The sequence below is a fragment of the Apis mellifera genome, linkage group LG1, assembly GCF_003254395.2.
Source record: "Apis mellifera strain DH4 linkage group LG1, Amel_HAv3.1, whole genome shotgun sequence".
In the NCBI taxonomy this organism is placed as follows: domain Eukaryota; kingdom Metazoa; phylum Arthropoda; class Insecta; order Hymenoptera; family Apidae; genus Apis; species Apis mellifera.
Window position 1 is genome coordinate 9,071,885 of NC_037638.1, and position 13,466 is coordinate 9,085,350.

The following is a 13,466-nucleotide window of genomic DNA, read 5'->3' on the forward strand; positions in this document are numbered from 1 at the left end:
AATAACCATATAATTCATAAAAAAAATTCAAGAATTTAATTTTTGTTGATATCTATTATTTTTATGTAGTAAAATTCATAATACTTTTAATAAATAGTTTTAATTTAAATACAATAAATCAAAATTTATATGAATATATTTTTTATGCATTCTATAATATTTTTCTATAATATTTAATTTTTCTTTGTAAATTCTTTACAATTTTCTTGAGGTATTAATATAAATTAAAATTTAGATATAAAAATTATAATGCTTTATTTTTATTAATAATTTGTATTATCATTCACAAAAAATATTGTTTATATCAATATAATATTTTCTTTCTTATAAACTAGCATATTTGGTTAATTATATCAGTATTTGTTTATATATAAATTAATATATATTTCAATATTTTCTAAGAATTTGGAATTCTTTAAAATTTCTTTAATTATAAACATGCTATTTTATTTAATTATGATATTTAAAATTATATCATTTTTTTTTATTAATTATTTATAATTTAACTTAATTCAGTATATGAACAGTGAATATCACTATATTCATCTTCAATACAAATAATATATTTACAAAAATATAAAAATTTCATGTTTTTAATAGAGATTATAAAAGATATATATTTGATTGAGAAATAAAAAATCATACAGGGAACAAGAAGAAATATATTTACACATATTCATAATAACATTAAAACATTTAGAAAAATTAATATTCAATAAGAGAAATTCAATGTATAAAAATGTTTCAGTATATTTTTTTATTATATTTTTTGTTTTCTTTTTATTTTGTACTTTATATTTCCTAAATTCCTAATTCTTTTTTTTTTTATTTAATAAAATTATTTGAATAAAATTATATAAATTGGGATTATTTTTTCATTTATAATTATAATAAATATTCAATATGTAATTGAAATAAACTATAGAAATATAATGATAGTTCTATATGTAATCAAAGCAAGTATATATTACAAATTAATCGATATAACAATATTGTTTAAAGATAATTGCATTAATCTTTTCTTGTTATGTTTTTGATACTTTATGTTGTGCGTATTTTATAATAATCTTAAATCAATTTGTAAGTGTCGAAATATTGGAATGAAAATTATTTATATCTTATAAATATGAATATATAAATCTGTACATGGTTAAAGCATTCATTATAGTTTTCACATATTTATCCATACAAAGACTAAAGCAATCTACAAGCATTTTTTACAAAATTCCTTTTCTTATGATTCTTTGTTTTGGCTCCTGACCGCAAAACTATGGTACCATTCCCCATACTCCGACTACATGTGGATCCATTTGGACTAAATGCGCCTACAACATATATATATGCATATATGTATGTATTATGTATGTATGTATATATATATATATATATATATATTTTCATAAATTACAAAATTATTAAAGATCTAGAGAGAGAAAGATAAAAATCTTCTATTAAAATTTCACATTCACACATTAATGTATTATATTACATAGATATATACTTCAAATTGTTTTATACATACTAATTAAAATATTTTGTTACTTCTGTAAATATATTCTATAAACAATTTGTAGAATTTATGTTTACAAATAAATTAATTATATTCGAGTAATTCTATATTGTATAATTTTCTCTATTTATTCAATTAAAAAGATTTATTACATTAAAAAGAAATATCAATTATTAAATAATTAAGATATTAAAAATCAATTCAATGATATAAAGGTTTCATACTTAATTTCCGTAATGTTATAAGTTGTGAAACAATTTAAAAATTCTTTTAATATCTTTGTTTTTTTTTTCATTTTAATATGAAAGTATATTATTTTAATCATTATATTTTGTTATATATTTATTGTATAATTTCATCATACAAGAATATAATTCTTTCTTTATTTTTATATAATTCTTTTTCTTCGATTCATTTATATAATTTACATAATTTATTTTTAAATAAATATATATTTGTTTTATGAGAACTTAATTTAATTCAAAATTGTTAGAAGTTCTTTGTGACATAACTATCGAAACAAAAAGTTCGTTTTGAATAATTTGTTTTTTTTTTTTTTTTTTTTTTGAGTAATGTCCAATAAAACATAAAATATAGAAATCAGTATGTATTATGTACATTTATATGTTATTAAGATCAATGCTATTAGTCATGCGATCTGAAGATATATCTTTGTATGTATATATTTATATCTTTATATTTTACAGGAAATTATTTAAAATTCTCGATAGTAATTCTAAATAACATTAATGAATATTTATTTTCGGTACTTAACAAAATTCTTTTTTATTTTATACTTTAAATAATTAACATTAAATTAAATTAATAAATAAATAAAACATTATATTTAAAATCATATTTAAACATTTTTAAATTGTTTATACTTCTTCTCTTTTTTTAAGATAAATCTTATAGAGAAGAATTATTAAAAAATATTATTTAAAATTGTTTCATATATTTTTTATTTAGATAATTATTTTCTTTAAAGAAAATTAAATTTATTAAATTGTTAGTTTACCTATAGATTTCATTATATTATATAACTGATTAATAAAATACAATATCAATGATAAATTTATCATTATTTTTTAAATCTTAATTTAAATTAAACAAAAAAAAAATCTCATTTAATTTTTTTTTCGTTTTTATCCATGATAAATTAATTCTGATACTAAAATATTCTTCAGATTTGAAATAAAAAATATATTAAAGAAAAAAGTTGAAAAAACAGAAATCTATTTTGAATTCGATTTGATACATTTATTTCCTTACGAGTCACGAATATGATGACGATGTATCAATAAAATCAATTCAAGCCATAAATACAAGGATACATATCCAATATAGTTAATACATTATGCATTTTCTCAAGCAGTTTTCAAGAAAGCACACTGTTTTTTTCACATAGTTACGTATTACCGGTTAAAACAATTGGTCAGCATCTATGTTGAATCGGCCACACACTGAATCAACACTATTCCATTGTTCTTATTTGTACAAATCAATGTGTTTAATAGCAAATCGCGGTCAATGATATCATTCATTTTCAATTTTCTATGTTCTTCAATACACGTCTGAAACGAATGAATCTTTAGTTTACAAGAAATTGTTAGATTAATTTTAAAAACTTTTAACTTTATTTTATTAAAATTAAATTATAAGTAAATTTATAAAAATAATTTATTAAGAAAATTATTAATTTATTAAGAAAATTAAAAATGTTATATTGAAAAAAATATTGAAATTAAAAATAGTAATTTTTTATTTTTAATCGTCCAAAAACTAGTTTTATTATTATATGACTATAATTTTTATATCGGTTTAATGAACCGATTATATATTATTTTATCGAATATGCATATTTATTTTTCTTGCATTATAAATATCTTAATATCCTGTAAATAACTTCTAATTAATCTAGATTTTAACTAATCTAGATGTATGACTAATATAAAAAGATATTTGTTTAGATTTCTTAAAATCTATTTTATTTATCAAAATATTTTTCTGTTATAGAATAATAAATCTACAGCAGAATGAATATATTGAAGAATTAAATATATAACTATCGCATTGAGGAATATTACACATCACACGAAAGAATAAGAAAAAAGCAAAAAGTAGTTACTTATTACAGAAGGAGATCTAGGTCCGGCAGAGTATAATCTTAAATCGTCCTGATAATCGTCATCACAACGACGCATTTCATGAAGACATCGTGACGCCAAATGCCGGAAAACGCTCATAACTCCGACATCTTCTTTCACTGATGTTCTTAAAAGTTTACAACCTAGGATATGACCAAGCCTCTCAGCTTCATCTCTGAAACAATACTATGCTTGAGATTATTTGAAATTGCACTATTAATTAAGCAAACTAGATGTTAGACTTACAAATCAATGACACATTGATCAACAAGGTCCATCTTATTTTGTACAAGAACCGTGGGAATTTCACCGCACTCATTTTTCACCTGAAAAAAACAAATCGTTGTTTTTATTGTCTGTGAATCATTAACAAAGTAGCTATATTTTAAGCGGTCAAAAAAGAGGTGGAGAAAACTATTATTAAATTAATTTGAAATACGGTTATTTAATTAGTTTAAATTTGTAGAAAAATTATATCTGAATAAAATACAATTCGCAATGACACATTTATTTATATAGTTATATTCGTTGCGTATTTATATCTATATAAAACTTAGTTACTTCTGTCTCGTTTATATTTCTCCGAAAAGAAAGAAAAAAAGCGAACGTACAAGTTTCTATGAAAGAAATTCAAGAGAATGTTTAATGATCTCGAACTATAATTTTTTGTTATAAATAATCAAATAAAATAATAATATATAAAAATAAAAAATAAAATATGATTGATAATTAATAAAATATGATTTCAAAAATAATTTAACAATTATATACATAGAATATATTGATTAAAGTATATGCAATAGGATAATCAAAAAATAAAATTATTACTCGGTATAATGTCTCAATGAAATAAGATTAAGAATAAAAGGCGCCATAAGTCTCATAAATATAAATTTATATCTATAATCGATTCTCCTCTAGACAAAACATAATTCTAAGAATCGTATTTTCGCAAAACAATCTAAGACCGGTGTGTTGCTACCTGTAGAAATATTCAGTCGTGGAGCGACTTAAAATCAGCCCCCTGCTTTAATGGCACCTTCACTTTCACATTCCACCATCCGTCGTGACTACCTACGGAAACGTGCTTGCACCGGTTCAGCATAGTGTGTATGTCTCGTGTGCACAAGAGTCGTACCTTCTGTTTCCACGAAGGAATGGCGTCGAAGGAATCTCTGTCGGTCGCTGAATAAGCGAGGACGCAGGCATGGGCGCCGCGATAATAAGCCGCAGTGATTGCGTCGAATTCCTCTTGACCAGCAGTATCCCATAGCATCAGTCTTACATCCTCTCCATCCACTCTATAAAACAGATTATTTTTCTTATTTTTCTTAGGATACTTGGAAAACTTTTCGAAATTAAATCATATATTTTTGGATTTAAAATTAAGAATTTTTAGAAAATGGAATTGATCAATTTCGTTTCTAAATGATCTATATTATTCTTCCTTTTATACATGATATTTTATTGAAATAATAGAAGTACTCGTGAATAATTAGATTCAATCAATAAAAGTTCAAATTGATCAGATATAACTTAATTAAAATTTCTAATTAAAATTTTTAATAAATGAACTTCTATTATATTTCGAGGATATTTTAGTTCTCTATCTTCTTGATATTTTGTGAACCGATTAAAATGATTTACGTTCAAGCTTCTGAAAATATAGCATGGACGTAACACTGCTTCGTAAATCAGAACGGACAATGGAATGATTTATACGTAAATGGCTTTTTACATAGCATTCCTAGTATGCCATATATATCTTACTGGAGAATTTCTGTCAGCTAGGTTCAATTCGACGACCACTAAATATCGTTAGTGTCCTACAGGAATTATATACTTATCTTTTTTCTTTTGACATATATTTTCATCAACAATATTTTTTTAAATAAATAGAAGTGCATTAAAAAAAAATATGAAATAATATTTAAATATTACGATAACGAAACAAAGAATAAGTATTCCGATCTTATTAATAAGAAAATAATATTTTTTTTTTGTTATCGAATCATAGAATTTCTGTATAAAAATCATGGATTGAAGATGTAAATTTGACTATAAAATATTTCTCAACTGAATGAATATATGTATATGTAAAACGTGCAAATTAAATAAAGCTGGATGAAAGGCTGTCGTGACCAAGGTCATCGGTAGCGGTATATTATACTTGAAATATATAATATACTATGTATATGTATGAATTTATAATATTCTTTTTTTTTTCTTCTTGAAAAAAAAAAAAAAAAGAATCTACAAAAGATATGCATAATATCGGAAAATTTTAAACTTTTAAAATTTTAAAAGTTTGTACCGATATTTGTTACAAAATACCGGTCTGACTTAAAATCCTCGATCTACTTAAGATGTGTGAAAAGGAAAAAGAGAAAACTCGACCGCGTTTCTTTCAAACGAGTCCATAAAGATTTGCGCAAGATTGAACGTCTTAGCATTCCGTTATTTGATTTAATTCCGGAATTAATTCCAACCTTCCATTCATTACTTAAAAGATTTACAGTTACAGTGCTTTCATTAACACGAACTGAAACCAATGATTTCAAATTACCATTTGATTAGATCGACATAATAAAATGTTTTAAGGATTTGTCAAATTGTTTCATTATAATTGGTCTTGTTTAGAGATACATAACATACGATTTGCGAAATTTTTCCGGTTGTTTTTTACTTTCGTGCATTGCGCTGGAAGAAAGAAGGTGCAAAAAGTAGTTTAAAGTCTTCTTAAAAAGGCGACCACGATTATCGCGGAGCAAATGTGCATCAGGAAGTATCCCACGATAGCTCGTGTTGAGACGAATAACATGCGCATTTCTCAGGGACCTAGAAACATACGCTTGTTCTTAGAAAAACGTTTTGCCGTTTGTCTATATAGCTGTACGCAAAATATTTTATTTAACATTTAAGAAATAATGAATTTGTAATGTAATTTTGATTATATAAAAATTTTTGAAGATCTAATTAATCTTATTAAAATATTCGTGTAATCATGGACTAATTTGAAGAACGATTCATGATTTCAAAGAAATTATAAAATTATATTTATCGTTTAATTCTATTCTTACAAGAGAAACAATTTATTAGAAAAATTTATAAGAAAAATATACGTTTAGAATATATTTATTATTAAAATAAAAATAATTTCTTTTTAATAATCGAAGCAATAATGGAAACATATTATGAATATCATCAAAAAAAAATAACGGTTTAATTAAATATACTAACTTTAATAATAATTTTCACAATTGAAATTAAAGAGTAATAGAAAATCATTTCATTAGTTTTTGGGAAAACGATAAATCCGTGATTAATGAGAAGAGAAGAAGATCATTTTTCCATATAATGCAATTAACTTGAAGAACATATAAATACACATGTAAAGCAGAATATGCCTATTATACATTTTTCTTTAACATGGTCTTTAATTATCGACCGACGTAGCGTGAAAACGAATTTTTACCTCCCATGTTCGATATTAATATTCTTGTTCCTTCGTGAGATAATTTTTTTGAATAGAGGGATATAAAAATCTGTCTAAAAATAAATATTCAATTCTTTATGATTTTTCTCTTTGATATTGCGTACTCATGCGTAATGTAATTATTTCGATCATCCATATTTGTAGATATAAAATTTTTCTGAAAAAACAATCACTTCAAGGCCTACGATAAATAATATACGAACAAATAAATGAGATCGAGTTCTCGACTGATCGAAGGAATTTCGAATTTCATTATGCATTTTACGTACCAATATATGTTTTATATGTAAAAAAAACCTGTGAGGTAGTATAAAAAAATATTATGATAAATTTTTTTCATCGAGATTAGTAATCAAGATTAGTAAAATGGATAAAACATTTTTTATTATCCAAACAGGTATAGATATCGTTTACAATCACGAAGCTCGTTTAAATAAATTTTTCTCGATTGACCTAATAAAGATTCTGCGATAATAAAAATCTGATTATAAAAAGAAAAAGAAAAGCTCTTGATATAGTCCATCGTTCTTAGTATTTTTAAAGTGTTAAACTTATCATTTTATTTATAATTAATCTTAAAGTTTTACTAAATAAAAATAATGATAAACGATTTTTTTATTATATTTTTACTTACTCGATCTGCCGTTCCAAAAAATCCACACCAATCGTCTTTTTATAATCCCTTGTGTAAGTACCTTTACAAAATCTTTGGATCATTGACGATTTTCCTACAGCTCCATTACCTACTATCACCACCTGTAAATAAAGATTTTTATATACATTTGATGCTCTCTCATTAAAATCCTCTCAATTAAAATTCGTATCATCGATTTCAATAAATTTTCTTGCAAACAATCCCATTATTTATCATTACGGACAATTTCAAATTATACAAAAGATATCATGCGTATGTGATCATCTAAAAGATGGACTTTCTAAAATCTGTAGGTCGAGACGAGCAAGAAAGAGCATAGATCCTGTAACTAATTTCTCGCGCAACTTTCTTATTAATCAATTATAAAATGATCGAGCGATATAAAAATATAATAATAGAATATATATAAATAATATAAATTGTTCATTCAAAGTACGTCAATTTTATAATGAAATTTTTTAATCAAAATAAAAAATAAAATTTATAATGAAATGATAACAAAAAATTATAACAATTGGGTAATGTCAACAAAGATAATAGCAATGATATTAATAGCCGTAATACACTTGTAAAAATTATTATTAATAAGAGAATAAATTTAATTCTATAAAAATAAAGCGTTTTTTTTTAATATCGATATTGCATTTCGTCAATCAATAAATATATCATAATAAATGATCATATTTATAAGAATCAATACTGTTATTGTATATTAAAAAGATTAGAACCTCGAGCGTAAAGATTCATTTAATGAATTAATGAATATAATGATTTAAATATAATGATTGATAAAATAAAAATCGATTAGTTTTCGAAACACAGAGAATATGAAAATATAAAAGTAAATCAAATAACGAGGAAAAAAATTTAGTTGAACTGTATGCAAATATTTTTTATGATTTCAGGTTGATTAACAGTTTTTCATGTATAGTTATTAGTCTATACATATAATGTTTATTAGTCTATACATTATAATTTCATATAAAGAAAAAGAGGAAACACTTCATTATATACGTATTCTCATCAATATCAAAGGTGTGCTGTCATTTTTTATTGATGCAAGTTATTAATGTCATCATTAAACGAGATAATTTTACATGCAATAGTTTAATTGATTTTAACGAATAAAATATTACTAAAATTTCCATTTTATATTTTTTTACAATATGTTGTGTATGATATATTGAATTAAATTTTTTTAAAAATTTAAAAAAATTTAAAAATTTTAATAAATTTTATTTATTAAAATATTTCAAAAAATTCTATTAAAATCGAGATAACGGTTCTTCCTATAGAAAGAAGTAGGTTAAATCGATAAGGACCTAAATCTACGTGAACCGGTCCTTGAGATCAAACTTTTGTTAAAATTTATATATGAAAAATTCGATTTTAATAAATACAATGTTCATAAAATTAAATATTAATGATATTAATGATAAATATTTAATATACAAAATGCAAATATCATATTAAAAATATTTATCAAAAATTTGAAATAACATCAATAAGATTTATGCATAATTTCTATATTGAATATTTATTATATATTTATTTGAATTTCGGAACATTGAAGTAATAATATTATTTGAAATTGCAATATAATTATTGAAATTAAATGTTCTATAATTAAGCTTAAAATAATTTCTATATTCAATCTATACATAGTTCTTAAAATTTTATAAAAAAAATAATATGTTGAAGAAAATCATTAAATTTTTTTAATAAAACATTTGCATAAAATATTTTTTTATAATTTTATAATAAGTTTTTATGTTTAAATTAAAATATATTTATAGATCAAACAATTTAATAAAATAATATTTAAATTTAACAAAAAGAAATTATTTTCTATGAATTTTTATCACATTTACTATTTATAAAAATATGTAAAATAATAATGAAAGATATTTTTATCGCATTGATTATCATTTTAATTTAAAATCTACATGTATATCACATTACTTTATATTGATAAAATATTGTAAAATTATTTTTTAAATGTATACTATACTAATGTATACTATACTAATTTTAAATGAGTAATATTAAATTGTACAAATAAACATTTTATAGTGTATTATATGTATAGATAAAAAAAAAATGTCTCAATATATATTTTTGAAACTTTTATTTTCGTAAACTGTGAAAATATTTGCAAAAAATATTCCGATAGAGACTATATATCAATTTTTTTAGCCAATTTAAAACATTATATAATTAATGAGTATTCTTTCTTTGGATCCGAATAGTTATAATTTCTAAATACGATTCTGAAAATATATTTAAGATTGAATATTCCAATTAAACTAATTTTCTCATGAATTTCTCATATAATCTGATTTTTAATTTTATAGTTCAATATTAGAAAAAGTATAATTAATTATAATCTTAAATAATGATAGTAATTTAATTATATTAATAATTTCATTTCTATGAATTTATCACTAAAAATCATAAAAGAAAGTAGAAAGAAACAATATGCAATCATGCAATCAATTCTTTCTAAAAACTTTTCAAATGAAAAAATAATTTTTTTTTATATTTCTATTAAAAGACTATTATTCGAATAACACGATAAAGCTTAAAATAATTAAATCAGATTAAAATTTTTTCTTAAATTAAATAAGAAATATTTTTTAAAATTAAATTATTCTTTTGCTTAAATATATAAAACTTATAAAGAATCATTTTACATAATTAAAGATCACATAGTGACAAAAAAAAAATTATATATATGTTATTATATAAAACATTATAATAACGATATAAAAAACATTATTATTAATAAATTTTAATAAAAACAACCAAAAAAATTATACTCATATTATTCAAAAACAATTTTAAATGAATTAAAATAGAAATTATTTAATAAATCAAATTTACTACTATTATAAGATAATAAATTATTTTATTATATTACTATTAATATATAAATTATTAAATTATTATATTTAAAATAAATTGTAATATTAATTGTTAATATATCATAATTTTAAATATAATAACATTCTATTTATAAATGAATTATTTTTTTTATAACGAAATAAAATATAACGACATATGCATATATGTATTGTTTTAAATGCAAAATTAAAATTATATATCTATGAAAATATTAATACATACCGTTATGATCAAATAAGAAATTGCAATTAATGAAACAAGGTTAAATAATGTTAACAAATAGTAATCTATATATTTATATATCTTTATGTCTATATATCTTTTATAATTTCTGAAAAATAAAAATATACATATTCTTTTATTTATATATATTAATATTAATATTATTATTTTCTAATTAGAAAATTATTTTATTTCTATTAAAGTCGTTTAAAAATGATTTGAACTTTTTAAATATTATAAATTTAAAATAAATATATCAGTTTCTATTTAAAACAAATGCCATTTTTGTAAATATTTTATTTTTGAAATTATATTAACATGTATAGTATATAATAATTTTTATATATATATTTTCTATTTCTCTATACATTTGTTCATAATTATTTTTTTTATTTATTCTTATTTAATTATTAATAGAAATGAAAAAAATATTATACTTAACCTAAAATGTAATAAGCCGGTTTGTTATATTATACGTATATTCGTAATAAAATTTATTACTGCGCATACGCATTTCCGAAATTTGATTTGAAATTTAATTTATAAATCTCACTAAAATAGTTTTACTCAAAATCTATTAATATTTTATTTTAAATATAATTTTATTATTTTTCACCTTCAGAATAATAAATGTACATATAAGCTATGTCTGGTATATATAAATAATCTATTTTTTTTAATTAAATTATTAATCCATATCTAAAAATGCATGAATTTATATTTCGTTCATTAAAAATATAACGTGATACATTAATATAAAAATGTGATCATTACATAAAAATATTAAATAGAAATATATAATATTAAAAAATATTAAAAATGAAAATTAATCTTTTGATCACCTTGAGTGATATCTCAAGTTCTTCTTCTCGCATTCTGATCGTAACGTGATTAGCATAATATCCAACTGCAATATCCCACGATGTCTGCCGTTGATCTTTCGTATGGAAATATTATTCTTAATAACGATCACCTTTCACGATACTTCGAATCTATCACATCACACCATAACGGAGACATTTTTAAAAATTTTAAATAAAAAATTTCACATTTTTTTTTTGTATTTGTTTAATATCAATTACTTTATTATGCCGAAGAGTATACAAGGTATACTGAACACGCGAATACGCGCCACTGTCCAACTGAACACCTGTACAAAACACCTGTCGAGACTTACTGCTTAGTAATTTTCCCTAGTGATATTTCTATTTCATATCAAGAATCAATTGCCAACTATTGAAGCAACATTAAAAAACTGAAATAAAATTCAAACAAATTTTACATATTTAATAACCCATATAGTTCAATTATAGTTTTGTAAAATAATATTTATATAAAATACATATTTTTAAAATTATTATTTTATATATAATTTCCAATTTTTTTATCTATTTATAATACATGCAGTAAAATATTGCATATATAAAATATTTATAATAAATATATCTCTAACATAGATTAATATTATCAAATAATATATATAATACAAAATAATTAATCAAAATAATATATTTAAAATATATTAAAAATAAAAAGATATATTTTAAACATATTAAAGATAAAAAAGTATATTAAAATATGATTAAAATGTAATTTAATCTATAGAAAACATATACATATACATATGTATTACTTGTAAGTAAATTATAGATATTCGAAAGAAGTAAAGAAAGATAAGGAACAGTAAAAATTACAAACAAGAGATAAATTGTTTTTATAATATTTTAAATATGCATGTATGTACTATATGTATACATATATACACATATATATTTATATATATACATACATTAAGCACATACAAATGCGCACGCGCAAGATATGAATATGTATGTACTATATGTAATTATATAATATTTATACATATATACTATATATATTTATGTATACATACAAAATTATAAACTTGCATATAATATAATAATTATGACATAATACACTTATATATAAACAATTTTATTAACGATAATACTATTTCGTTAACGATGTCGTAGTTCTTATGTTTATTTTTAAAAGTATATGCTTTATTTTATTTCACACAATTAATACTTATATATCAATATATTCTCCGTTTTTTTAATTGAAAAAGTCGTAAAGAAATTACTGTGCTTATTGTATAAAAATCATGTAAATGTTTGTGCTTTACTGAAATTTATACATATAAAAGATCATTTTTTCATTACAATCAAATAAAACTGTACAAAATATAAATATATATGCTTATATAAAAATTTATTTTTGTACAAAGTTTGACAACCTACATAAATGATTCTTTAAATTCTTACTATCATCACACAGTTTTAATACTATTTACTATCAGATTTAATTTTTTGAAATAATACAAAAAAATACTTTTAATTAATCATCAGATGACCACCAGAAACAATTAAATTTTTTTAAATCTTATTTAATTTTAAATTCTTTTTTAATTTTTTTTTTAATTAACAGTATGATGATATTTTATTATACTGTTTTTTTTTTTTCAAATTATTTTTTTTAAGTGTGATAATAATAATATAATAGTTGTTTCTT

General features: G+C 21.0%; 1 protein-coding gene across 8 annotated transcripts; it reads right to left on the minus strand.

Annotated features, from left to right (window-relative positions):
• Positions 1–928: 928 nt before the first annotated feature.
• On the minus strand, positions 929–12,266 carry LOC410157 (ras-related protein Rab-23). Of its 8 annotated transcripts, XR_411126.3 has the most exons (8): positions 11,777–12,262; positions 7,788–7,909; positions 6,313–6,495; positions 4,796–4,958; positions 3,904–3,983; positions 3,639–3,832; positions 2,930–3,084; positions 1,190–1,325 (listed from the first exon to the last, which is right to left on the minus strand). XR_411126.3 is itself a non-coding variant. In XM_006568137.3 (7 exons), the coding sequence occupies exons 1-7, from the start codon at positions 11,807–11,809 to the stop codon at positions 1,195–1,197; spliced, it is 909 nt and encodes a 302-aa protein (XP_006568200.1). In that variant the 5' UTR covers positions 11,810–12,262; the 3' UTR covers positions 929–1,194. The 8 variants fall into 8 exon arrangements, 7 of the variants coding, with proteins under 7 accessions (XP_006568200.1, XP_003251188.1, XP_016773358.1 ...); XM_006568137.3 differs by lacking the exon at positions 2,930–3,084 and having other exon boundaries at positions 929–1,328; XM_003251140.4 differs by lacking the exon at positions 2,930–3,084 and having other exon boundaries at positions 929–1,325; positions 11,777–12,257.
• Positions 12,267–13,466: the final 1,200 nt, after the last annotated feature.